Raw genomic sequence first — 27,403 nt, 5'->3', positions numbered from 1 at the left:
CCCAAGCCATAAGGAACATCTGTCACTGGCTTATAAATGCATCATACTCTCCTCTCAGTAGTAGGTTGCGCAAAATCATTTCCCATTATATCAAATTTATCAAAACTCAATTCTCCAGCTTATAAAGACGTGTCCATTTTCATAACAATTGGAGATTTTACTTAAACTAAAATCGACAATTCAATTGGCGAGTTTTGTTGCAGAACCGGGAGAAAAATAAGTTTTTCACAAACTTGTGTGGATATTGTTGATAACTTCATGAAATGAGTATGTTAGAAATTTTGAGCTCTTCTAACGTTTAACCGAAATCAGTCTCCATAACAACAACATTTTTCTGAAAAATTGCCTATTTAAGTGGAAGTGGATGTTGAGAAATTGATGTTGATCAAAGTAGTCCAATATCAATCGCAGTAAGGGCCGTTTGGTTACATAAAACTCCAATTTTCATAAAAACTTATAACACACGTAATGCCAAAGCTAATTTGTTTAGTTGGGTGTAGAAATTTAAAATTCGCATGACAATATCAATTTACTAATGAAGGACGAGAATGTTCTCCATCTAATTGATTATTGTAAATTGCAACTTTGCAAGGTATGCTCAAATATTTGTTGTCCACGTGTTCACAAGATACAAGCACATAGGACAAAAGCTTAGTATTACATTTTTTTTACAACAACTCTAACATATAAAAAATGAAAAATAATACTTTTCGTCTCAATTTAATTGGTTCAAAATTTTCGTGAGAGGTTTTTAGTTAAAGTGAGCGAATATAATGGTTGCAACAAGAATTAAAATTTATGTTTATTGCCTTTCCCTTTACGACTCTCACTACCTAAAAAATAATTTGATTCAGGTTCCGCTCATTTCATATACTACGAGTGGATCAAATAGTGGGTATCTGTTTGATATTGCTAATCTATTTAAACATACACCAATAAGGCAAGAACCAAGGTTTTTTGCAGCAAAATTACGTTCAAATAAGTTCAGTTAAATTTAGATAAGTTAATTTCAGTCAAATTCAATTAACCAAACAGAGCAAAAAAGAAGGTATTTGCTCTATCTATTCTAAGCATAGTTGATTACATTCTACATGTATCCTTGGTGATACAACCATTAACAAACAAAGAAATGGTTAGGGAGGACTCCGTGTTCGATCCTCCGCAACAATAATCGGGAGAGGACTGAAACCTATCCATTTAGAACTCGCCCCGAAATAGCCCTAAAGGTGAACCGAATGGTAAAAATAAATAAAAGACCGACCAAATTCGGACTAAGCCCGAACTCTCAAGTTTCTACATTCTCAAAACTTCACTGCAAAACATACACCAAAGCAACAAAGAAGTACAAAGCTGAAGCGAAAATCAATGGCGGAATCCTCGCCGTCGCCGTCGCTGGCACCGTCGACGTTGTTATCAGCTATGGCGGCTATCTCCGACAAGGAAAGAGAAGAAAGGTTGGAGAGAATGCTTACTAACTTAGCTTTCTGCGACGATTCCAAGCTCGAAAGCTTACTCGCCAGGCTTCTTCCTTGCGCTCTCGCTTGTCTTACCTCTCAATCCACTGCAATTCGAAACAAGGTCCTCTAATCACTCTTTTTCATCTCTCCTTTTCTATTGAATTTTGGTATTGTTTTCGCATTTTGTGTTTTGCGGATTCAATTTGTTTAAATTTCGACTTGATTATTGCATTATGTGTTTTGAATTTGTTTACGATAATTAAGGATGAAAGTAATTGAAGTTTGGTTGAATTTTGAGTGATTTTATTAGTTATCTTTAGTTACTTGATGGTTAAGCATGGTTTTAGTGAACGGATTGTAGTTGGAGGTTAACGGTGATTGATCGTACTAGCAGAATTCGGTTTCGGTAAATATGTAAAAGAGGAACAGCATCGATCATTTGCTAAGCCTTGAGGATCTCTCCATTTTGTGTGTTGCGGATTGAATTTCTTTAAATTTCGACTTGTTTACTGCATTATGTGTTTTGAATTTGATGGTTAGGGTTTTTGATGATTGAGGATGAAAGTAATTGAAGTTTGGTTGAACTTTGAGTGATTTTATTTGTTATCTTTAGTTACTTGATGGTTAAGCATGGTTTTAGACTTTTAGTGAACGGATTGTAGTTGGAGGTTAACGGTGATTGATCGTACTAGCAGAATTCGTTTTCGGTAAATATGTAAAAGATGAAGATCATCAATCATTTGCTACACATTGAGGATCTCATGGATTAAACCAATAGTGTGTGTGTGTTTAGGGTCCAATAGCCATTTAATAGTGTGTGTGTTTTGGATAGCAACTTATAATGTAAGTGCTGTTTGCTCTCCTGAATTGAGAAACGAACAACTTATAATGTACGAAAAGAGGAAATAATGTTGAGCATTTTGCGAGGTTAGGTGACTTTTAGGTCATTGGTAAGTTGGTAATAACAATACGAATGTCTACAAGAAATTTGTGCAATTGACCGTACAAGACAATGTTTTTCTTTTGCTAGAATTGCTAATGGATCCATTTGCAATTGTTGCAAAGCGTGTTTTTAGGATAGACATTCTTTCTACAAGATAGCTCTTTGGCATAAAAGTCTAAGTAATTTCTATGCTTCATCTATGGTGCATAAGGTTGTTCCATATGTCATATGTGGTGGAGGGACGATTAGAAAGTGTGTTTAACCATACTCAAATATAAGAAGCTTAAAAGGAGTTGTTATTTGACGGTTTGACCTTTGGTTTATTTTTTCCATGTGATTCTATTGTAATACAGTGTGGTTGCATTCTAAACACTGGCTTCACCGCACAACTTTAATTTCTTTTATTATTAAGTGCTCTTGAATAATTCAAGAATTCATAAACTTGCTTGGTTGGCAAGAGAATGGCGGATTTTCATTCTTATTGGTTTCTATGTTGTTGCTGTATGAAGTAGGTACTTGAAATACTGAGTCATGTAAATAAGCGAGTAAAACATGAGGCAGGAATTGGATTGCCATTGTCCGAATTGTGGAGTATGTATACAGAAGCAAGCACTGCTCCAATGGTCCGGAACTTTTGCATCATCTACATTGAGATGGCATTTGATCGCTCAGAGATAGAGGTTTGAGTTGATTTCTTTACTTTGCCTGAATTCCAATCTTTCAAGATCAAATGACACTCTATTTTTGTTTCAAGCAACCTCTTCAAAAAATTGTTTCCTTGTACTTCTTCACAGGTTCAGAAAAGTATGGCTCCCAGTCTTTTGGTGAACATCTCAAAGCTTCCTCCTCAACATCAAGCAATAATATTGAGAATAGCTGTAAAGGTATACTTCAATAAAAACTAAAAAATCTGTCTCCTTGATGGCAAATTGTTGTGATTTATTCTGTTGTAAGTCAGGCGCATGAGGATGCCCTGTTCTCTTCCCCCTGCATTTTTTAGTATGGAGCTTTCTCAAGTCTCAATCTCTCAACATCTAACCTTATCTACTATTGCTGGCTTCAGGTCATTGGTGAAGCCCATTCTGCTAAAATTGATGAAGACTTTGCTGCAAAATATAAGATGATGAGGGGTTCTCAGGACTCTGAAATGTTTGTTGAATTTTGCTTCCATACTGTCTTGTACCAACCTTCATCCGCAAGGTCTAATCTAGCTAGCCTTCAAGGTTATGTAATTTTGGGGTTTTAGTGTTCCTTTTCGGCCTCTTGTACTGTGAATTGATATGGTGTTTTTTCAGTGGCGGATGTCCAGCTGGTCTTTCTATATCTCAGGCAGAACGCGTCACTGCGAAGCAACCACTAAAGAATGAGATTCTTTTGAGTAGGAAGGTAACATCAGTTCAATGCTTTATCCACTCTTTTATTTTTCTTTCTCTGGTTGATGGTTTTCTCTTCATCTTTTTTAATTAATTTTTTGCATTGTGTGCAAGTGCTGATTTTATTTATTTATTTCCCCCCGTATTTTTACCGTCTCTTCCTCTGGCAGTTGGGGATATTGAATGTCATTGAATCCATGGACCTTCCGGCAGATATTGTTTACCCGATATATCTAGCTGCCGCTGCAGATAGGTAAACTTACATACTCAAGGTGTATGTATCTTGGGAGCTAATATATTACAATATTGAAGCTTTCACGAGAGATGTGGATCCTGATATGTTTCTGTAATATATGTATGCAAGTCAAGAGCCTGTTGCCAAGATAGGGGAGGGACTCTTGAAGAAGAAGGGTTCGGTTGCTGATTTAGATAATCCAACTCTTGTCAGAAAGTTGTTTTTACTATTCAATGGTAAGATATTTGGTTAGTTAGCTGTGCACATGCGTCTCCAATTCTAATTTACTGAATTTAACGCTCCTTATCTTCCCGTTTTGCCCGTTTAACCCCCCCCCCCTCTCCTGAGTACCAAATTACTTTCATCACGACTTACTATGACATCTCATTGATATTGAAAATAAATACAACAGATGAAAGGGCCATTGAACTTTGGTTCAAGACCCTAAGATATTATGAATAAAGGTTCATTTTTTTGGTAGAAGCTATTGTTAGTGTTAATGAGAAAATATCAACTCTCTATTCGAAAATCTGTGACTGTCTTCTAAACTCCACCCAAATTGTAATTTACTGAGTAATACCCAATACAGACCCTGTAAGGAAATTGTATAGTTTTGGATGCATTTACTTTCGTACAATAGTCATGCCAAATACACTATTTTGTGGTTTTAGAATGTTGCTGCAGTGTGAACACTTATTGTTAGTGGTGTAGTGCATCACCTTAAAGCTATCCAGTCTAAGAAATTTCTGAGAATATTAGTTTTAGTAAATAGTCTATTCCATTCTCATCTCTATGACACCCTTTGTTTATCAGGTAATGCTGCTGCGGAAACTATTGCTCCAGAGAACAAAGTCGTACCTGCATTTTATCCTTTGAAGGCTAGGCTGATGTCTGTGTTCTGTCGGTCCATTTCTGCTGCAAATAGTTTTCCTTCGACTTTGCAGTGCATTTTTGCCTGTATTTATGGTATGTTTGTTGCACTCACTTTGATTCCTGAAACATAAATCTTCTGGAAAGCAGTCGTGGACCTCATCGTGCTTTTCCAGGATACTGCAGGGTTCTCTTTGATTCTTGGAAGAATATACATCGTTGTAGATGTGTATTTGTGGTTTCTGTCGTATTATTTTTGATGTGTACGGAGATTTATATATCCCTGATTTGCGGCTTGCGGGGCTTGTGCGTGTTTGTGAAAATGGCTTTTAGCTTGCAAATGTGGTCACATTACATAAATACTACTATAGTACTATATGTTTGGTAAATATTTGGCCTTTTTATTGGCTGAGGAGCTAGACTTCCGGTCCAAAATGAAAAGATTTGGAGCTGCTTTTTGGCTTTTGCTGTTGGTATAGGTTACATAGCTGCCTCTTTCAGAAAGTAGCCATTTTAATACTTAAACCAACATCTGATTTTACAAAAAAAATCTTAATAGCTAATGTTACTAGCTGACGGGAAATTGCAGTAAATCCAGAGTGACTTTTTTTTTTTAATCTCAAACTTTTTGTTACATACACAGTCCATTTTTACATTAGGCTGTGTGTTGATTCCTCCTTGTGGAATTAGATCATGTACCTGATATGCTCTTTGAAAAATGTTTATGACAGGAAATGACACTACACCAAGACTAAAGCAGTCAGGAATGGAATTTGCGTTCTGGGTTCTTAAACATGTAAGGGTTATTGTGTTGGTATAAGTTTTTTCAGTTGAGTTATCAAATACTTCCTCCGTATTTCGTAACAGCATGCTATAATAAATTTGTAATAATATTAATAGTGTTGAGTAACACGAAACTTAGTTTTTGTTGCGTTTCCTCATCAAAAGGGAATATGTTTTGTTTACACCTCTTTTGAGTAAGCCATGAAGCTACAGTCGAAGAATGGAGATTAATAGCAATAATAGATTTTGATTCAGGGTGATGCTATTCCTTAGTTACAAGAATCGCAAAACTGAATGATAATTATAGATTCGACATTGGGTGACAATCATAGATTTTGAAAGTGGTTGGTGATAAGACACCTGGAAATTCAAAATCCACAGTGAGATATCTGGATTCCATTAAGGAGTTGGATGACTGAGCATCCCATGTCCATGGTGTTTTTGAGAGCCAATGCAGAGAGAGTGGACTTTGAGTCTTGATGATTGCACATGTACATGAGATTGTAGGTGATTATTTGGTGTCTGACAACTAACCTAAGTTCTTAATATATTTGTTTTGTTATACATTAACTTGTTAGTTTGGTACAACTTTCAGATGTCAGGACTCATTGCCGTATAGAAAGTGATTGGCTCTTATTCTATAGAGATAATAGTGGTCTCGTTCGACTTTGGCTCTTATTCTATAGAGATAATAGTGGTCTCGTTCGACTCGCGTATTTTTCTCTTGGTGGCTCTTTTATCAATTTGTTTGTGAGAGTAATTTCTGTCCTGGTTTTGAGTTTGTTTATTAGATAACGTGCACTCTTTACTCATTTACTCCCAAATTAGCTGATATCTCTGAATGTTAAAAAACTAATAGTAAAGGGATTTTGAGTTGTAACTTTTTTATTTTCTGCATACCGTCTAATAGCCGAATGACTATAACACAGTTCATTTATGAGTGGTTTATTTATTGCACTTATTTATTCTTTCATGCTCCTGTCAATTTTTCAGGCAAGAATGGATCAACTTAAGCTTATGGGCCCACTCATTTTGACTGGAATTCTGAAGTCTCTTGATGGGAATAACAATCGGGAAGCAGGTATATCCAAAAAAAGTTTCTTTTTGTGCTGTACTTTGCTAGGTTTTTAATATTTTTATAGTTTGTTAACTTTGTAATGCTTAACCTTTGTTTAACGGAGGCATAGTCTTTCCGTACTGAATGTAAGATGTGTTTGTGCAGATACTATATCTCGGGAGACCAGGACATTTGCTTATCAAGCAATTGGAATGCTTGCTCAGCGTATGCCTACGCTTTTCAGGTAATCTCTGAGGACATTCCTCCATTGTCCAATTCCCTTTGCCCCTTCTTAATTCTCTCGTGGAAAGTGTTCTGATCATAACTGCTTCTTTCAGGGATAAGATAGACATGGCTGTTCGTCTTTTTGATGCTTTGAAGTCCGAGTCTCAGTTTCTCCGATTAGTTATTCAAGAGGCTACAAGTTCCCTGGCCACTGCTTATAAGGTAATCTTTGTTCTGCCTGTATTCCTAGCTCTAACCTCTAAGGATATCATTATCAACATTACATTAATGTCAATTTGCTGTTTTATTACTCTTCCACATGTGCCTGCCGTACATTTCTCTTAATTCTTAGGTATCCTGGTTGTAGATACTTTCATTTTTGAGAGGGAGGTGTGGGGGTATGCTTTCTTGTCAGTATGCGTCATTTGTGATTGATAACGACTAGTATGTCTGTTGGATTTTTTCAAGTGTGCTGGTAAACTCCATTGCTTTAGCTTTGTTCACTGGAACTCCATGGAAATAGGATTTCCCAGAACACTTGTTTCTGGGCTCAGTATTCCTTTCTCTTGCTCTTACCTCTGAATTCTGGTTGTGAACATCAGGGAGCATCAGCAAGCATATTAAAAGATTTGGAGCAACTCTTGCTTGATAATTCCCAAGTGGTAATACATTTTATTTTGTTTGTGCTTCTATCTATTATTCTATTGTTTGTTCAGTCCTACGTTACTCCGACACTTCATCGGACGGCTGGTGTCGGTGTCGACACGACCCGACCCGCGACACGACACACGACACGTGTCCGGGGAGGTGTCGACACCGGTGTCGGAAAAGAGTCCGAAATGCAGTGTCGAAATCGGAAGCAAAAAAAAAAATTGAGTAAAAAAATTCAAATTCGAAACCCTAGATCTAGAAATTGAAGGCCGGGGAAGACGAGAGAAGAAAAAACACATTGGGGCTTTTATTGTAGATAAAAAATCGTGCGTACTGTACTCTTCAATCTTTGATTTCACTCATGTTTCAGAATCATCCATGATTTCCGGCGGTCTTCATCCTCTGTTTTGCGTTGAAGGAGTTTTCTGTTTAGCGTTGGTGGAGTGGTGGGCGTGGTTTACTGATTTATTGGGCTTTGCTCCTTTTTCTTTTCTTTTTGACCTTTATTAAAAATAAAGACCTAAGGTGTGGGTCTGTCAGGAGTATGTGGGAAGAGGGAACAAACCCACGTGATATCATTTATTCATTTCAGCTTTTTTATATTTATTTATTTATTTATTTATTATATGTTTACTTTTTGAGGGATTATATAATGACTTTTCAACTCTTTCACGACCTTTTATCTTATTTTGTTATTTTTATTTTATTATTTATTAATATTTTAATCTTTATTTTATTATTAATTTAATAGTTATTTTAAAACTTTTACAAAAAGTGTCGCTATTTTTTATCGACACTTTGTCTAAGAGCCGTGTCTAAAACACAAGTCAAGACACTCCTTTGACTGTGTCGGAGTGTCTGCAAATATTTAGATCGGGGTGTCGGATACTCCGACACCTTGTCGGACACGACACCGACACTCGTGTCTGAGTAACATAGGTTCAGTCGTTTATGAATCCCGTTTTCTGATAAAATTTCTTTTCAAAAATGTTCTGAAGGACAAAAGCGAGGTGCGATTTTGTGCTGTGAGGTGGGCGACATCATTGTTTGATTTGCAGCACTGTCCTAGCCGGTTTCTATGTATGGTTGCAGCTGCTGACCCAAAGTTGGATATACGGTACTAGTAGCTTTCAATTGTAGTAACTGTCCAAATCATCTTTTATTTGTGAGTATTTTTATTGCTTGTCAACTTCTTTTTGAATTATTAAAAATCTTCTGGATGTGAAATCTCTTTAGCGCATATGATATTCAGATGAAGCATCTGGTCATGACTGCTTTATGGTCAAATCACTCTCACTAGTTTTTGGGCTCTTGGTGTGGTGATACATATTCAATGCACATAGCACTTGTCTTTTTATTGTATATTTGCACATATATTGACAAGCCTTAACCTTTTTCTAAAAACTCCAGTTACAGTTTCGAGAAAAATTTCTCATGGCACCACCTCTGAATTTGGCGCGTTACTAAGATAGTAAAAACTATTTATTTTCTTGAAGAAATTTCCTCCTTGGATAACCCAATGGCTATGTAGTTGCATTGCTTCTTATTGATTGTGTTGATACTGTATGACAAAGTGGTTTACATTTCAAAGCTAAGAAAATTTCAAATGGAAACTCTCAAGTAGCTAAATATGATGCAGAGGATGAAAAAAGATATATATTAGAGATGAAGCGGAAAAATCTGTGAATGAGGAAGCTATTTTTCTTTTTTCGGATTTTTTTCATTCAATTATTTTCAGCTATGAACTTAGAAACTGGAAAATAGGAACATGTGCTGGGTCAGAAGTTGGATGAACTTTGCCTTTGCATTTGCATTTGCCAAAGAGGAAACTAATGATCAATTATAAATTACTGTGGTTAGATATTTCCATGTAGTCAATCTGCCAATACTTGTATCCGAGTCCGGGTAACATAGCATATATGTTCTATCTTGTTTAAATTGATAGAGCTCTGGCTAAAGCTTGACTCAGATCCTAGCTTGAATCAGATCATTTAGTAGTGACTGAGTTCAATATAGGTTCACGTTTATTATTGAGATGAGCTCACAACCTAGATTTTCTTCATATATGGTTCATTAAGTAAATGCTCATGTATATGCTTTAATATATCCCGTAAGTCATTTAATTAATGAATTCTTTTCAATTATTGTTTCCACAATAAATGCCACGTTCATAAATGAGCTCTCACCTATCTATTTACTATTGTACTGTATTTTGTGTATGGAATTGATAGTTTAAGATGGAGGATGAAACAAGCTCTAAAAAAGGACTAACTGATATTTAGCTGCACATAAACGGAGCCTAAAATTGTTCTGAAACTCTGAAAGTGAAATATTATTGTATAATTAAACTAGTTGTCCAACAACAAAAATGAAGAACATCCTTGGTAGCATACAACCTATCAGCCTCGGCTGGCGAACGTTCACTCTAAATTTCCCGTGGTAGATTGATTTACTATTATGTATTTTAAGGCCTAATAATGGGTCCTATAGGCTGCATAATTTTTTTTATTATATTTATTTACTTTCTCTTTGTTTTCTGTAATCGTCCAAGTGTTGATTCATATTATGTACCATGAAAAGTGTCAGAGAAAATTAGTTTCGCTCCTGTTCTAGGGAAATATTTTGAACCAGGTCTTAGATGGCTGTTAGGAAATGCAAATGGCTCCATAATTTCTTTTTCAGAGGGATGAATCTATCTCATTATATGAAACATTAATCTGACGTTACTACATGAGTGAGTCAGTGACATCTAACTTACTCGTACCTCCCATTGAGAGTGCACTAAATTTTTCTGAGGCCAGGTACCTGGTGCAGTTATGGCCAATCTAGGCTACTGGTTGAGATACTTTGGATAGAGAAAAACTGCGGAATGTTGTGACTGGCACTTAATTTTCGGGTTGTTGTCAGTAGAAAAAGTGGTGAATGTTATTAGTTTAATTATTTCTGCTCTTTCTCCCCTGCTGCTTGTCATTTGTTTAAGTCTCTTTAATTTCATGTTTCTTCCTTTTAGGGAAATGGCAACCCAGGGGTTGTTCCCTGATGAAGGAAGATCTATTAGCCAAAAGATAGATCTTAAATATCCCAGGGTTAGAGACATGTTGGAATGTATAATCAAGCACCAACCAAAAGTGTTAGAGTTTGCAGAAATAGAAACGAGGGAACATCTCCTTTTTCCCTCCAAGACATATGATGCCATGATCAAATTTCTTTTGAAGTGCTTTGAGTCTGATATGTTGCAAGATGACCCTAAGAAAGCTGAATTCCTGCCGACTGTGGAAGCTTTGTGCTCGCTTATTGAACATGCTATGGCTGTTGAAGGTTCTGCTGAGTTGCATGCTAATGCTTCCAAGGCTTTGATTGACATTGCAGCTCACTTTCCAGAGGTACCTATCATTGGTGAATCTACCTCTCCCTGCCCTTCTTCCCTGCGCATTTACTCCCTCTCTGCTGATATGTTCTTCCTTGTGAACTAGATGGTGGCATCGCGCTATGCCTCAAAACTTATCTGGTTAAAGAAATTACTGGGACATGTAGACTATGATACGCGTGAATCTGCAGCACGTTTGCTTGGTGTAGCTTCTTCAGCGTGTCCTGTGGCCACTTCATCTTCTCTGATAAGTGAATTAATCACTACTATTAGTGGACCACAGAAAATAAGGTTCGCTCAGTTATACTGTGATTAAGTTGTGGTTTAGTAATTATGTACTGATTGTTGGGTTGATTTGGTTTCAGATTCGAACTGCAGCATGGGGCATTGTGTGCAATAGGGTTTGTCACTGCTGATTGTGTATCAAGAATACCTGAGGTTTGTGAGATTACATTCTTTAATACACGAGATTCGTGCTTCAATTCCAAAATCATGTATGATAAGACGATAACTCATAATATTTGAAACTAAAATTTATAAGAGTGTATAAAAAAACGAGTTCATTTTAAGTGGACACCAAACTCCTCAAGATTCGGCTTATAGAATAAAGATCGAGGCATTAGATTTGGTAGTACAACAGGTGCCAATGGGTGAATGGGCCATATAATGTGTATGAAGTGAAAAATGATGACAATTGGAGTTTGATACCTGGGAAACAATGAACTGAACAAAGTCAAATGCGTTTTTTTTATTTTTACCTTCTTGCTGCTTGCTTGGTCTTTCCTAATTTTTACAGTACACTATTTTTTTCTTTAATAATCATTATTTTTGAAAATTTTGAATTTGGTACTGTGTGATTAGGCTGGTGGGCTGTGGTTTTAGATTGAATAACTAAAAAAATGTAAGGGAAAAAACACTTATTGATTGAATAACTAGACTCACTGCTGTCATCCTGACCCAACCCTTCCTCCCAAGAATCCCACCCATAAAGTATCAGGTCACCAGGGACTCATTTTGGCATTTCACCTTTTTACAACCTTCTATTGTCCAGCAATTGCCTTTCTCTTGTCACCAGAAGCTTTGCCATCTTCAAAGTGCTGAATTCCAGTGGCCTAAGATTATGGTGTAGTTCATTTTGTTTCCCCCGAGGGCAATTATGGGGTAGTTGGGATTCTTGGGGAAGTTGCTTTCAGCACTCTTGCTTTATTGAATTTATGAATTGTGAGGTTCTTTCTGTTTTCTTGCTGTAACAAAACTGATTTTGTTCTCAGCTTAAGAATTTCAATAAATTTAAAATAAAACGTTAATTCTTTTACTATGACTGGAAGCACTTATATTCTGAAAATGTGGTAGGTGCCAGAGGCGGTACTTCAGGATACTCTAAAAAGCCTGGTCAATATTGTTAACCTTGAAACTGCAGCAGTGGCTTCCATTGCAATGCAAGCACTTGGTCATATTGGATTACGTGTGGCATTGCCATCAATTGTTTATGATTCTGGTCCAGGTAAAGTACAACCTGATGAATTCTATTGTTGGTTTTGATGTATCCTCGTGAACCATATATAGTATATCGTTTTACAAAGTTGTTGCTAATGTAAAAATTTGTAGCCTCTGTGCTGACCGTTCTGCGGGAGAAGCTGAGCAAACTTCTTGCTGGAGATGATACAAAAGCAATTAAAAAAATTGCTATTTCTCTGGGGCATATATGTATGAAGGAAGTCTCACCTTGTCATAATGTTGCTCTAGAACTTATTTTTGGTCTTTGCCGGTCAAAGGTATGTGTTATTAACTTAATTCATTCTAACATTACGTTTTTCCAGTGCACTAGTTACCAAAGAAAAATGATCTGCTATTTGAAAATCTTGGGTTGCACAGGTTGAGGATGTTCTATTTGCTGCTGGGGAGGCTCTTGCGTTTTTTTGGGGCGCTGTTCCTGTGAATGCTGATGTTATATTGAAGACCAACTATACCTCACTTTCTATGACTTCAAACTTTCTTCTGGAAGATGTTTCTTCTTCGTGGTTGAAAAAAAATTATAATGAAGAGAATGAATCCAATAAAGATGCTCGAGATATGGTTAGGGATTCGATCACCAAAAAAATATTTGAAAATCTTTTATACAGCAGCAGGAAAGAGGAGCGTTGTGCTGGGACTGTCTGGTTGCTGTCATTGACCATGTTTTGTGGCCGTCATCATACAATTCAGAAATTGCTTCCTGACATCCAGGTTTGCAAATGCATCTTAACCTAAAAATCCAAGTTCGAAATTGAAAGTATGAAACCATGTATGTTAGCTTTGCTAGTGGATAGCTTGTCCTTCTGCTCTGTGCTCTTTATTTCTGATGCAGTGAATGAAACAGACTAAAACGGAAAGTGTTAAGATCATTTTGAAACCGGGTTAGTAATATGGTTTCTGTGCCAAAACAAGTGTAGCACATCGGGTTGCGTGTAACTTTTTTTAAAATGATAGTAATAAGCATGAAAGTAGATTTAATTGTGTTCATCCCTTCTGTTTTTTGCTTTTTGTAATTATGTGACTCTTGTCTGATCTAACAAGGTTTTGCGGATTGGTTTGCTTCACCTATCCTGTTACTTCGAATTTCCCTATGCTGCAATATTATCTTTTTTTGGATGTTTATGTACAACTGCAACTCAGTATATCTGTATAGAGTATATTTCTCAAGGTTGATAGGGTACTATCATACTTTTTGCCTACCTGGTTGTGGAGATAATTAACATTCATTTATCCTTTTCTTTTTTATTTGGGGGTGGGGGTTGTGTTGCTTTTCGATCACAGGAAGCCTTCTCGCATCTATTGGGCGAGCAAAATGAACTTGTTCAGGAGTTAGCATCACAAGGAATGAGTCTTGTTTATGAACTTGGTGATGATTTAATGAAGAAGAGCTTAGTGAATGCACTTGTTGGCACTTTGACGGGTTCAGGGAAGAGAAAGAGAGCTGTCAAGGTAAATATGCTTTGTATATTTTTGTTTCATCAGGATTTTAGGTGTAGATGTTGGACAAAAATTAATTTTTATATTTATTCTCCCGGTCGCAACCTCTAGCTGGTAGAAGATTCAGAAGTCTTTCAAGAGGGAACTATCGGTGATAGTCCCAGTGGGGGAAAACTGAGCACATATAAGGAGCTGTGCAACATGGCGAACGAGATGGGCCAGCCAGACCTAATATATAAGTTTATGGACCTCGCTAATTATCAGGCGGCTCTAAATTCTAAGAGGGGAGCTGCCTTTGGATTTTCCAGGATAGCAAAACATGCTGGGGATGCTCTTCAACCCCATCTCCGTTTGTTGATTCCAAGGCTGGTTCGTTATCAATATGATCCTGATAAGAATGTTCAGGTAAGGAGTCCTGAGTCATGTCTTGAGTTCTTTTGGTGCTTACCTTCTACATGCTTTTATAAGAATTCTTCTGTTCTATTCTTATTTATATTTTAAAAATCATTGCCAACATTTCTCTCCACATTGATTATCATAATTCTAATTCACGGCCTGACATTTACTGTTCTTAATGTCAGGATGCTATGGCACACATATGGAAGTCACTTGTCGCTGATTCGAAGAAAACAATCGATGAACACTTAGATCTTATTCTAGATGATTTATTGATGCAGTGTGGATCTAGGCTTTGGCGTTCCCGCGAGTCTTCGTGTCTTGCACTAGCAGATATTATTCAGGGACGCAGGTTTGAACATGTAAGAAAAAAGTCAAAATATATTGATGAAAATTCCTGCTTTGATTTTGTGCCTTTTTCTTGTATTCCACACTTGGACTGAGTAGCCAACTTCTGTTTTTGAGGACAATCTTCTGGGAGGTGGTTTTCCTCTTCTCCTCTTCTTAGTGGACCATCTTACCTTTATTATAGAGAAAAAGATCTAAATTTAACTTCTTAGCCTGCAAGTATTGCAATGCAACTTCCATTTCCAGCTGCTTGGGATGATAATTGGTAATGATGAGTCCCCTAATAAAGGCCAAGCATGGAGGAAACATGATATTTTGTGTGTAATTACCTTATTCCGAGGGCTAAAGTGGAAATAGATTTCGTATATAATTTGATGGTGGATGGCTCCGTGAGTTAGTTGCATGCCTTTTTGCTACATCTTACCACTTGGGAGGATCATCTGTATTGATTAGTTTTTTTGTCTGCTATAGTTTTTTTTTTTGAGTAAATTAAAAATTTACAACGTGAATGTTCCACAGTTTCACTCAAATTTGCGGCCTGTGTGAAAGATGACAGTCTTTTCACGGTTAAGTAGAATAGTAGATGTCTCTCTTAGTGTATGATATCTCACGTAAGCTTATGCATGTGAGGACACCCGTGTTTGAACATGTGTGATAGTGCATGTGTTTCCTGTGTTTGTGTGTGCAGCCATGTGTACGTGTGTGTGCGCGCTTGTTCTCATGTTTGTGTCATGAGTGTGCTTGCACGCACATGTGTATCTCTTGTGTCATGTGCATGTGAGGTGTGTTGGGGCTTGTGAGGTGTGTAAAATATGCATGTGTATATATTTATATTCATAAAGACATACATGTGTTTGTGCGCTATGCATGTGTGATGATTCCCCGAATGGGTTCTCTAAAATAGTGACTTACACTTATTCAAAATATGCTTTGCTTTAACGGAACTTCTTCTGCAGCTGTTTTGGAAATAATCTCTCTAGTAGTCTAGACTAGTTAGTGGTAAGGCTTCATAAAGTAGGGTCTTTGTTGCTGTGTGTGTGTGTGTGTTTGTGTGTATGTTTTTAGAATGGATGTGCCAGTTATCTCAGTTTCCGTAGAAAATGAGAAAAGAGGAAGGTATTATGTGTAATGCAGTTGCAGACAATCATATAACAAAAATGACTAGTATTACCTTGGGACATAGTGTGCATAGTGTGATAGTGCATACCTCGTGGTCTTCTGATAAGCTCTCTTCCCTGTATTCAAATTAGAGGATTTGCATTATGAATTTAAAGAAAAGCTGCTACATGATCCATAAGCTTTATGTGATGATCTGTTGCCTTCTGCATCATTGCAATCCATCCATCACTAAATCTGTTACACGGATTGTACTCTTTACTACTCCCTCCGTCACAGAATAGTCATTACACTCCCCTGGGCACACAATTTAATGTGATAAGTAGTTGTATGGTTATCAATATTATTTTATTAGAAAGTAGATGTGATGGAAGTCAGGGGCGACCTATATAGACCCCGAGGGGTCCAAAGGGACCCCCATTATTTTTGGAAAAAAACTGTAAAATTGATATTGGGTAATTAATTGCACTTGAAATATTTAAGTTATGTCTAATTAACTTATATTAGTGACAAGGAAATATACTTGTAGCAGAATGGTTGCTTGAATACTATGTCACACATGGGACCTGGGTTCGAATCCTCTTAAACGGAGGCTAAATATGATTTTTTTATCTCCTTTTACAAGTCGTTTTTCCGTCATCCCTTTTTTTTTTGTTTCCCCTATAATGGTTCATGATTTTGCTTTTACAAAAAAAAAAAAGGATTGTTATTTTTTCTTCAAAAAGGTTTTGCAATTTCCATAACATATACTTCTAATAATGTATTTTAATACTCCACTTTTATAGACTTATAGTTGCATGTTTCTTAGACTTAGAGGCTTAATTAATTCCTTCGTATATAATAGCATAATGCCCCATAAGCGTTAAGAATGATGTTCCTTTTTCTTATTAGGGTTTTTGTGTACTATTTGTTCAGTAACAATTATTGTAATAAAGTAAATCTCTTTCAGATTATGATAAACTCGTTTTTTCATTTTAAATTGAAATTGCGCCAAATTATTGTTGTAATTTGAACTAAGTGTTGAGTTTTATTGTTATGAAAAACCAAAATTAAAGATCATAAATCATCCACGTATTTTATTATAACGTTTTTAATATTTCGTCTACTTACTTCTCAACATTAACCCTATAAAAAGAGCAAATATGAGAAATTAGAAAGCAAATAAAAAAAAAAAATTTGGACCCCATTTATAAATTCCTGGATCCGCCCCTGATGGAAGTTAGTGGGGTATTTTAATATTAGAGGAAAGAGAATGTATGATATTTTTATATTGAAGGATAGGAGAGTTGAAATTAAAATATTTGTGTGGTGGGCCAAAGTGAGAAAGGGACATCACATGGGTTAGAAAAAAAGTGTAACGAGTAATTTGGGATGGATGAAAAAGGAAAGTGTAACGAGTATTCTGGGACGGAGGGAGTATCACATGGAGGAAAACATTTGACTCATACATTCCGAACTTTTCAAATTTGTAGATGCTCTTTGCTTCATTAAATAACAGGGTCCTGGAGGTATATTCTCAAGCACTCCCTCCTTTCCTACATACTCGCAACAATTTGCATTTTACAATATTCATATACTAACTTAGACCACATATTCTTACTAATAAAAATCAAATGTTATAGTTTAATATTTTGATTGATTAGTTTCAATGTATATATTTCAAATATAATTTTAATTTTTTTTTACTAATATATATAATATAGATATTAATAGTGAAACTTGTACTAGAATAGTTAGGAAGGCAGGGAGTATAAATTATAAATTTCATTTAGAAATGACTGGAGTTACTTTAATGAAATCTCATACGATGTATTTCTAATTTGCCAACTCAGTTTGTGATCGGTGTAACTGTGTAAGGCTTGTAACTCATTAGATAACCATCTTTATTGTCATCAAAGTGTGACTACATGAGGAATGTTTTTAATCTTGATCCGCAACAGATGTGCTCAGGTATTTAATCTTTGACTTTTTATCAGATTATGACATTATCACATTCAGGGTTTAGTTGTTGAGTCTAAAGTTGCACTTATATGTGTCCTATCTTTATGTTTTCATTAGTTTGCCCATATTAATAAGAAACGCCACATTTTTTTTTCAGATTGGGATGCATCTTAAAAGACTCTGGATGGCTGCATTCCGTGCAATGGATGATATAAAGGAAACTGTTAGGAGTTCCGGTGATAAGTTATGTCGTGCTGTCAGTTCTCTCACTATTAGGCTCTGTGATGTTTCACTCACTGATAAATCTATAACTAGCCAAGCTATGGATATTGTGCTGCCTCTACTGTTGGCAGAAGGGATTATGAGTAAAGTTGATAGCGTACGCAAGGCATCTATTGGAGTGGTTATGAAGCTTGCAAAGGTTAGCAACTACGCGTCAATTGTTATAGTCTACTTGTCATATGCCTGTAACTTCTAGCAGGACTGAATATTAATTTTCTCGTGGCTGTCATTTGTCTATCAGATTAAATTATATTTGGGAAAGAAAAGAATGTGACGGTCAAAGTTTTCTTCTGTCCAGCTGTATTCCTTATGTGTCTTGATTACTCTTGAATGATTTATGCTATGCATTTTACTATGAATCTTTACTTCGTTTTGCTGCTGAAGACTGTGATGGGTTTGTGTCTCAAACTATCGACTTTCAGTTGACAATAATAGTTAAATTCTAACGCTGTAGTGTAAAATTATATCTGCTAGTTTGTTGCAACGGTAATGTGTGATAGAATGAGCATTAAAGCTTTTTCTAGTTTGGTGATCTGTGCTGTGCACAAGGCTATTTTTGTTGTAGAAGTTGTATACTACGCATTTCTTTTATGAGAAAAGATCTTCACTAAACAAAATTTTAATGAATAAGTGTAATAAGACAGTTGATTGAATAATATGGAAAGATTGTATGTGATTTGTAAACTACTAAACTGAAGTACTTTCTATTGTATTTAAAATTTGATATTGTAAATGTTTAAGATTTGATTTTTCCATATCATGGTAGATATATCTGGCTTTATATAATATAGTGCTGTAAATTTCAGGGTGCAGGAGTCTCTATCCGTCCGCATTTGGCAGATTTAGTGACTTGCATGCTTGAGAGTTTGTCAAGCCTGGAAGACCAAGGACTCAATTATGTTGAGGTATCGTAAATATAATATTTCAACTGACATGTGCTTTATTCTGAAGCCAGCTTGACCTATTCAATTTTTTCTCTATCGTAGTTGCATGCGGCAAACATCGGTGTACAGAAAGATAAGCTCGAAAATTTACGGATTTCAATTGCAAAAGGTTCTGCAATGTGGGAAACTCTCGAGCTATGCATTGATGTAGTAGATCAGCCGTCATTAGATCTCTTGGTTCCTCGGCTTGCTCAGTTGGTCAGATCCGGGGTTGGCCTGAACACTAGGTATGAAATTAAACTAGGGGTCTCGGGTGCATACATAACCTCTTTTTCCTCCCTTTTCATAGTTAGGTCAGAGTCATTCTGTTTATGATTTGAACTGTACCACAGCTTACAAAATTTTGTAACATGTTTAATATGCAAGTTAGTAAAGATAATCTTATGGTCAAATACTCAAATGTCTTAGTTGCTGATTTAGACAATTTTTTCCTCATAGTTCACTCTTTTCTTTTTGTGACTTCCAGGGTTGGTGTAGCATCTTTTATTACTTTACTAGTACAAAGAGTCAATCTCGAGATTAAACCCTTCACAGGATCTTTGTTGAGGCTTTTGTTCCCTGCTGTCATTGAGGAAAGAAGCGGTTCTGCTAAGCGTGCCTTTGCCAGTGCTTTTGCGATGGCCCTGAAGTATTCAACTCCTACCCAGGCTCAGCAGTTTATTGATGAAGTGGCTGCATTACATGCAGGTGATAGGAATGCTCAGGTGTCCTGTGCACTTCTGTTAAAAAGCTGCGCGTCCTTAGCTGCTGATGTTTTGAGTGGTTATCATGTGACAATATTACCCGTCATTTTCATGTCAAGGTCTGGATCAGGATATTAGGCATTTACACATTTCTTCGGATGAATATTTATCATTCTATGCTTAATAATGCATCTTTTACTTGTTACAACTTACAAGTTCGTCAGTGTTAGAAACTTAGTGTTGGCTTCCAGATAAACCTGTTGCTGTGTAGTCTCTGTTCTCTGTTTCTTTCTATCTGTAATGCAACCGGCAACCCTCACTTCCTTGAGCTTGTCCTTCCAACACAAATGTTTCTTGCATTCTTGGTTAACTACCTGATTTAACATTTGAAATCAGGGGAGAGAGGGAGGAAGAGAGAAATTAATCTACAGGAAAGAAAGAAAGTGGTAAAGGAGGCGATGGTGGGGCTTTTTAGCCGTGTTACTGATTACGTTGTTGTTGTTTTTTTTTTTTTTTGGGGGGGGGGGGGGGGGGGGGGGGGGGGGGGGGTTTATTTAGTTGTGTGTTGGAGCAGATCAAGCTTGAGCCTGACTGGCCATAGGTGGGCTGATGTAATGTCATATTTTGTGAACTATGGAAATGAATGATAGCTGTGAAGATATCATCCCGAGAATGTAAATTGGTAACGAAGTACATGCCATATGAGGTGTGTTTCTTTGATCCATTCTCGGGGAGTCGGGGTCATCAAAATATGACAAAGAATTTGTATTTCAGCTAACTAGTAATCCATTTTGGGAGCTTTGCATCTTATCTCAGTATTATTATGATATTATTACTTATTATTATTGTTATTATTACTACTGCATATTATTGTTATTGTTGTTATTATATTTTTATTTTTAATTTGAGTTGACAGAGTATGATTGAATTTAACTTTCCCTTGGATTTGCAGATTTGAGGACGACAAGCACGTTTCTGGTTTATTTGAAGAGGTGTGGGAAGAAAATACTAGTGGCGATAACGTCACTCTTCAATTGTATTTGGGAGAGATGGTATCACTTATTACAGATAGCATCTCTTCATCGTCTTGGAGTTCCAAACGAAAGGTCAAAACTCTGCCTTTTGTCATCAATGAGCTCATGTGGCTCAAATCTCTGGATATATTTGTAGATTATGTTATTGACATCTTTTTCCTTTATATGAACTACTTTGGGTGACAAAAGGCGGCACAGGCAATTACTAAACTTAGTGAGACATTGCATGAATCGCTTTCCACTTACTGTCAAGTTCTGCTGAGTTCGTTACTGAAGGAGATTCCTGGCCGACTGTGGGAGGTGTGTAGTTTTCTGCTTATAACTTCTTTCCTAGAGTCTACTTTTGTGAATTTTGAGAAGAACTGACCACTCATTCATGTCTATGTTCTGTTCCAACTTTAACTGATGTTTGTTCGAACTTGATTTTGCAACAGGGAAAGGAGGCTCTTCTAAATGCATTAGCTTCCCTTTGCACATCTTGCCACGGTGCAATTTCTTCTGCTGATCCATCAGCTGCTAATGATGTCTTAAGTGTGGTTACCACTGCATGCACAAAGAAGCAGAAGAAATTTCAAGAAGCAGCTCTATGTGCTTTAGATCAGGTACTTATATTCAGCTTCTTAGTTATGAAATACTCCGTAGTGAATGAAATCACCTTCTTTTACAGTTTTCATCCTAGTGCATTCCACAAATTGAGAGAAATAAAATTGAACCAATTGGTAATAAGGACAGCAACTTTGAAGTATTCTGAAAATAGAGCAGGGTTACTTTGCAAGGGAGAGAGTACATGTTTTTCAATGTATAGAGTATAGCTGTATAGGCTGGGTGGTAGAAGCTGGGGCAGAATGCCGCAGGAGTGGTATACTGGTATCTGATGAATGGGGGACTGTTTAGGATGAGTGGTGTGTTCACCTGTAAGTCGAGGCATCCAGATCAATATGTAGTCGTGACATTTTTTGAAGGTACTATTCGGCACTGAGATTGACAGAATCCTAGTTCAGGCTCTCATCCTAAGGTTGTCCCTAATAAATGTTCTTACTTGCTTTCTCTAATCTTTTTGGGTTGACTTCCAATACTGATTCTGCCACTTCGTGTTGATTAAAATCAAAGGACTCATTCTTAAAAAACTATCTTCCATCCTTGGTGCACTTCCTTGAATACATAGTTTCTTGCCCTCCTCTGGCCCTAGCATAGTTAAACGCTGAGCACATCCTTCTCTCGATCTTCTGTGACTTTTAGACTTGGCTCAGAATTTCTTTCTCTAGCTATATAGCTATTTTTTCAGTCCTTATGTCCCTGTTTCAGTCTGATAATGTTCCATTTTTTTTGTTGCCCTATAGTGCTAATGTGTTGCACAGAATGACATAAGTACTGGAGTAACTGGACTCTTGCTTGAACGAAAAAAAAACTAGTTTCATGCCATGTCTTCTTCATCTTCACTACTCTTATGTATGCCTCGCTCCTGCTTTCCTCTAATGTATGCCTCGTTCCTGCTTTCCTCTGTCAATACGCTAATTCAAAGTTCTGGTAAACAATCATCACTAGATGTCACATGTAAACTTGAGTTTGCTGCTGGAGATTTATGTTATGCACTAAAAAGAAGTGTCAACAAGGAGAGAACTATTCTTTATTGTAAGATTATTTCTTATTTACTTTTAGAATGAGGAAACTTTACTAGGAATATGTTGTTCTTACAAAATTTATAAAACGCATATTTAAGCGGAGATTAATAAATAACTTGCGTCTCTGTTACAGAACTGCAACATCAAGTAGAAATCTTGGAGTCAAATAATTAAAAGGATGAATACTATATATTTGTATACTCCCTTTGTTTTAGAAGTAATTCCAGTTTTCGAGGATGAGTTTTGACCCTTAATCTTTCCCAAAATCTTATAGCCATAAGTTGTGAAAAATATGTTGTTACCGATAATGAAAAGTACTTTTATACTGTCATTTTGTAGTATTGTTTATCAATTTACTTCGAGAAAAGGTCAAATTTCAACCTTGTAAAGGGTTGGCGCCATATGTTTTGAACAGACGGAGTATCTTAGTTGCCAAGTATAGTAGTTTAATGGTAATTACACCACTTTGTCAAGGCAGAAGCTGTACACCACTTTGTCAAGGCAGATGCCGCGGGCTCTGCACTCTAGCCCTCTATGTCCCAACTGATCCGATTATAAATAAATAAAATCGGTATCATTTTATCTCTCTTTCTTCAATACTCCATAGGAAAGTAATCAGTATGTTTTTCTACAGCATGACATGACAACTGATTACTGTCTAGCTTGTGTGACTGGAGTTCTTCTTTCTTTGTTGACTACACTTGCATTCAGAAAAGACAGTTCAATTTTGCGTTGTCTATGGACCGGTTCCTATACCAGAAACTACCCTCATCTGCTTCAATAGCTGTTAACATTACAACAGCTTCTAACTTAGTTTTATCCATACAAGAAAACCTGCTCTTAACCAATTAGAAAGTGTTGATCTGAAAAGAAAAAGAAGACTAGATGAATCTTTCTACGAGGAAATTTATACTGTAATTTTTAAGGACCGACAGTACGTTGGTCTGTGCAAGAGGACCATTAACATTGGTTAGCCGTTGAGATACAATATTAACATTTTCCCTCTTCATTTGTAGGTTATCAAGTCTTTCGATTCACCTGAGTTCTTTAATGCAGTGTTCCCGTTGCTATGTGAGATGTTTGATCCAGCTGCCGGTGGTAAATCTACGCAAGAATCATCAGGAAGCGCTTCTCTGAAATTAGGTAGCATGTGAAATGATATTTATATATAACTTTTCAAAGTATGGGCTGTGTAGATACTACTTCAACATAATATAAACCTAGGCCCTAATTAAAGACCATAAACCCAAACCCTTGTTTAGTCATGATATGTTCACTGTGCTGGAATCTGATGCATTGAGTGGTTGTTTTGTCTTTTATCATGTTACGCCATGTTCAATTTATTTAAAAGGAATTTTGATTATTTAGGTGTTTCTGTCGCAGAATCACTGTGTCAATATCATCATATATTAGTCCTATTCCATCTAGGTGATTATTTAGGTGTTTCTGTCGCAATTTCGTTCTACTGATGCTGCTCTTTTTTCACTTTTTAAGTCCAACACCATCAGTTCATAGCCAGACATCTAAGTAATCCGGGTGGATTCAGAATTTTAAAATACTTGGGGAGTTGAGTTGGGGTGCCAAAAGAAATTGGGTTTCAGTTAATTTATTTTAAAGACCTAAAATCAAAGGTGTTGTTCAGAGGTTTTTATGTTTCATTGGGGTGCCAATTGGGCAAAAATAATTTTAGGTCTGCCTTTGTACATATTACATGGATCATTTGGGCATCATTATACTCATTGTTGCGGGACAATTTTCCCATATTACAGAGGTTTATTGTTGTACTTGTACGGTTGTACCCAGTACCCACAGAGCATCATCTTCTTGTCTTGAGTAGTTAATTACTCCCACAGTCTCACCCACAAACTACTCAACTTTGTTTCCTCGGAGATCCCGTAAATATTTTCATGCTAGCTTGTCCATTCTGTTCACTGAAGTTTCACATAATCAGTTTTCTTCTGGGACAATGTAGAATCATGAATTCATGAGCATCAATTTGTTAGAAAATGTTTTTTTCTTCTTCTTTTGTCTCTGGTTGCAAGTACCACAAAAATTGACGCAGTGTTGTTTGGCTTTTGATTGGCATTGATAATAATCATGGTGCACTGATCCTTCCAGCAACTTTAGCCTTTCCTGTAACAGATACTTTTTTAACTTTTGATATTTCAAGCACATTCACAGGGGAAAACAGTTCAATAGCTTGCATATTGACCAGCGTGTTCTTATACAGATCGCAGGAGATTGACTTGCTAAACCAACATTTCTTGGTTTCATCAACTTTACGTGTTTCTTATACAGATGCATGTTTTCTTTGATTCTTTCACATCATTGAGATGCCTAAAATCTTAGGAGGCACCTTTTATGCCTGATCTTATCTTGTTAATCTTTAGATTATCTATGAAGTTACTTTAGGAAATCCATCCTGTTTCCTTACATTTATGAGTTTTGTATTCCCTTGCTTGATAACTAGATCTAGTTGACTGAACTGAAATCCTTCCGGTAGTTTCTACCTGAAACCAGGTTCATCGCAAATTGATTGAGTTTTTACCTTCCCTTCCGAAAAACCATGCAGGAGGCTTGATGAATTATGACTTTAATCTTAATTAAGGAAAATTAATATAATTATACTTCTGAAGCTCAATTGGAACTGTAAAGAGCTTATCATGCTATGTTGTCTGGATCTGTTGCCTGCTTCACGTCTTTAAATTTGAACTCCATGCCTTATGTATGGTATTATGGTATTTGAATGGTCTTGATAACTGTTGCATGTATGGTCTGACAACGGCAGGTTCGGATAAGGAAGAAGATAATTATGTGCCACGTAGTAACATTTTAGACTGCACTACATCTTGCATAAATGTTGCTCCCATGAAGGACGTTCTTCAACAAAAGAAAAACTTGATGTTGTTGTTGTCACACGCCTTGTCACCTGCATTGCCCTGGACAGGTAATTCGACTATGATAGTATGATTTGATTACCGATCTAAAAATTATTATTAGCAATTTTTGCTTACGCTCTTGTTATGAACAGTTAAAGTATCGGCATTTCTTACCATTAAGAAGCTCTGTTCAAAGTTAAAAGCTGATGTATGTGGCTCCCAAGAAGACCCTTTGCTTGCTGGTGTAATGGCATTTATCCACGAGGTTCGGCCAAATTTGATTATTTCACATTGGTTACAGTTATTCTCCCTTTTTTGTTGTATTGTATTATTGTAACCCTCTTCGTATCTTTTTCAGTTATTCATCACTGTATCTGGCAAAATTGTGGATTGTATTAGCACCGTGAAGATCGCACAGGTATGTGGTTTACTTTCTGGTGTATTATGCTTCTGCAATCAGAAAACCTGTTGAATTCGTGTGTGTCTCGGTTTTTTTTTGTCATTTGACCTGCCTCAATTACCATCCACCTCCAATTCTGTGACTGTTACTCCCTCCGTCCCATTTTATTCTTTACGTTTGGTATCATGCACGCGATTTAACAAATAATTAATATGAACAAAGATTCCTTTTTTATTTTTTTTACTTAAAATGCAAATTATATTTGTTAATAACTTAATACTAATATTTCCACTTTTATCTAATAAAGATTTAATGTTCCAATAGGAAAGTGTTAGAGATTTAATTGCCTAATGAATTTGATTGGCTTAAATAATTACTTGGCACGATCTTTGACAGAACGTTAGGAACTTTATGCTATAATATAAAAGGAAATATTCCAAGTGTTGTAAAAAATAAAAAGGGACGGAGGAAGTACAAGAAACTAGCTACTGACTACTCTCTGTATTGCCAAGTGCAATTTGATATTCCACCCAACCCAATTGTACCTTAAATAGTACTCCCTCCGTTCCTAAATAAGTGTCACATTTGGGCTCTGGCGCGGTAATTAATAAAATTGTAAAGTGTGTAAGAGTTAATGATTGTGAATGTTTTTTTGGGGAAATGATAAAGTAGATAATTGTTTAATTGAATAAAGTACAAATAAAAGTTGATGTGGGGATTGAAAAGTAGAAAAGTGTAGAATGTGTAAGTAAAAGTAATCATGATTTATAGAAAAGTGGGAAAAGTGTATGGAAAAATGTGAAAAGTGTATGAAAAAGTGGGAAAAGTATAGGTTCAAAAATAGAAATGTGACACTTATAAGGGAACGCCAAAAAAGGAAATGTGACACTTATTTAGGAACGGAGGGAGTAATAGGGAAGCTACTCTCGTACAGAGTATGCGTTATTGTTTATATGTTTAATTAGTTTTCCATGGGTGTTATTCTTTTGCCTGAGAAATTAAACCGTCTAAGAATAAATGCATCACTCCAAGGAATGATCTACTCTAATTCTGTAGAAAATTTACAATTACTAAGATATGATGCATTCATTAACGACACTGGATAATTCCTCTTGTTTTCTCATGAAGAGTGGTGGGAGTTTTAATTTTCTAGCTTATTGTGACTATGTCTTTTTTGGTAGTTGTATGCTTTTTTTTTTGTTAGGTTTAAATTCATAAACGTCGATTCATGTCACATTGACGATCATGTTAGCCGATCCCAAATCATTTTGGGATTAAGGCTTTGTTGTTGTTGTTGTTGTTGTTGTAATTTATAAACGTGATCTTACAACTTACAAGGTGCCTCTATTCTATTCTTATTCAACTCTAGGTCCATGTTGCTGCCGCAGAGTGTTTGCTGCAAGTGATTGAACTCTATGGAGCTATTCAACCTACAACTGCCGTAGACATCGGGTTTAAGGAAAATGTAGTTCAGTTGTGCGAAACTGAAAAAAACGAACTGGCAAAATCGTTATTGAAAAACTGCGTCATCTTCCTCGAGAACTTGCAAATAGTCCCAATGTCCCCATGTTGAGACATCTTGAAATTTTGGATTGGCACTAAACCATGAAGGCATGAAGTGAACCGCTGTAAAACGAAGATTTATCGAGATGGTAATTGAATTTTGTACAAAAGGAAAGCGGAAGAACTAGTGCCAAAATATGTTTACTTACACAGTTACACTGTCTACTCATTTTATGTAAAAGTTCGACATTTTGGGACACTAATTGTACGAGTTACAATTTTGGTTCAACTATTTGGATGAATTATTACAATATAAACTACCCTCTTTTCATTGTTTTGTCA

The 27,403-nt window shown here is 36.3% G+C and overlaps 1 protein-coding gene across 3 annotated transcripts; it reads left to right on the top strand.

The window, feature by feature from the left end:
* Positions 1–1,282: 1,282 nt before the first annotated feature.
* Positions 1,283–27,403, top strand: LOC110783344 (uncharacterized). 3 transcript variants are annotated; one of them, XM_021987674.2, is made up of 35 exons: positions 1,283–1,578; positions 2,913–3,080; positions 3,195–3,284; positions 3,464–3,600; positions 3,696–3,786; positions 3,944–4,026; positions 4,138–4,244; positions 4,822–4,974; positions 5,610–5,674; positions 6,655–6,742; positions 6,884–6,962; positions 7,057–7,165; positions 7,546–7,605; positions 8,593–8,711; positions 10,605–10,977; positions 11,068–11,252; positions 11,327–11,399; positions 12,315–12,465; positions 12,570–12,736; positions 12,837–13,187; positions 13,758–13,925; positions 14,025–14,318; positions 14,495–14,671; positions 17,872–18,135; positions 18,803–18,901; positions 18,983–19,167; positions 19,407–19,742; positions 20,576–20,729; positions 20,847–20,957; positions 21,092–21,259; positions 23,296–23,422; positions 25,068–25,226; positions 25,311–25,423; positions 25,517–25,576; positions 26,928–27,403. In XM_021987674.2, exons 1-35 carry the CDS (start codon positions 1,366–1,368, stop codon positions 27,129–27,131), a joined length of 5,481 nt encoding a protein of 1,826 aa, XP_021843366.1. In that variant the 5' UTR covers positions 1,283–1,365; the 3' UTR covers positions 27,132–27,403. The 3 variants fall into 3 exon arrangements, with proteins under 3 accessions (XP_021843366.1, XP_056682996.1, XP_056682997.1); XM_056827018.1 differs by lacking the exons at positions 25,311–25,423; positions 25,517–25,576; positions 26,928–27,403 and having other exon boundaries at positions 23,336–23,422; positions 25,068–25,207; XM_056827019.1 differs by lacking the exons at positions 23,296–23,422; positions 25,068–25,226; positions 25,311–25,423; positions 25,517–25,576; positions 26,928–27,403 and having other exon boundaries at positions 19,407–19,627; positions 21,092–21,232.

The sequence above is a fragment of the Spinacia oleracea genome, chromosome 4 (assembly GCF_020520425.1).
Source record: "Spinacia oleracea cultivar Varoflay chromosome 4, BTI_SOV_V1, whole genome shotgun sequence".
In the NCBI taxonomy this organism is placed as follows: domain Eukaryota; kingdom Viridiplantae; phylum Streptophyta; class Magnoliopsida; order Caryophyllales; family Amaranthaceae; genus Spinacia; species Spinacia oleracea.
The sequence above is the reverse complement of the archived record's forward strand: the minus strand, read 5'-3'. Positions and strand labels throughout refer to the sequence as shown.

What these genes read in the sequence shown, in the direction of transcription:
- LOC110783344 (XM_021987674.2), top strand. Translation starts at nt 1,366, where the DNA reads ATGGCGGAATCCTCGCCGTCGCCGTCGCTGGCACCGTCGACGTTGTTA. An exon ending in AGATTCTTTTGAGTAGGAAG is followed by an intron (nt 3,787 to 3,943) that starts GTAACATCAGTT and finishes TTCCTCTGGCAG; the next exon opens with TTGGGGATATTGAATGTCAT. An exon ending in GACCCAAAGTTGGATATACG is followed by an intron (nt 8,712 to 10,604) that starts GTACTAGTAGCT and finishes TCTTCCTTTTAG; the next exon opens with GGAAATGGCAACCCAGGGGT.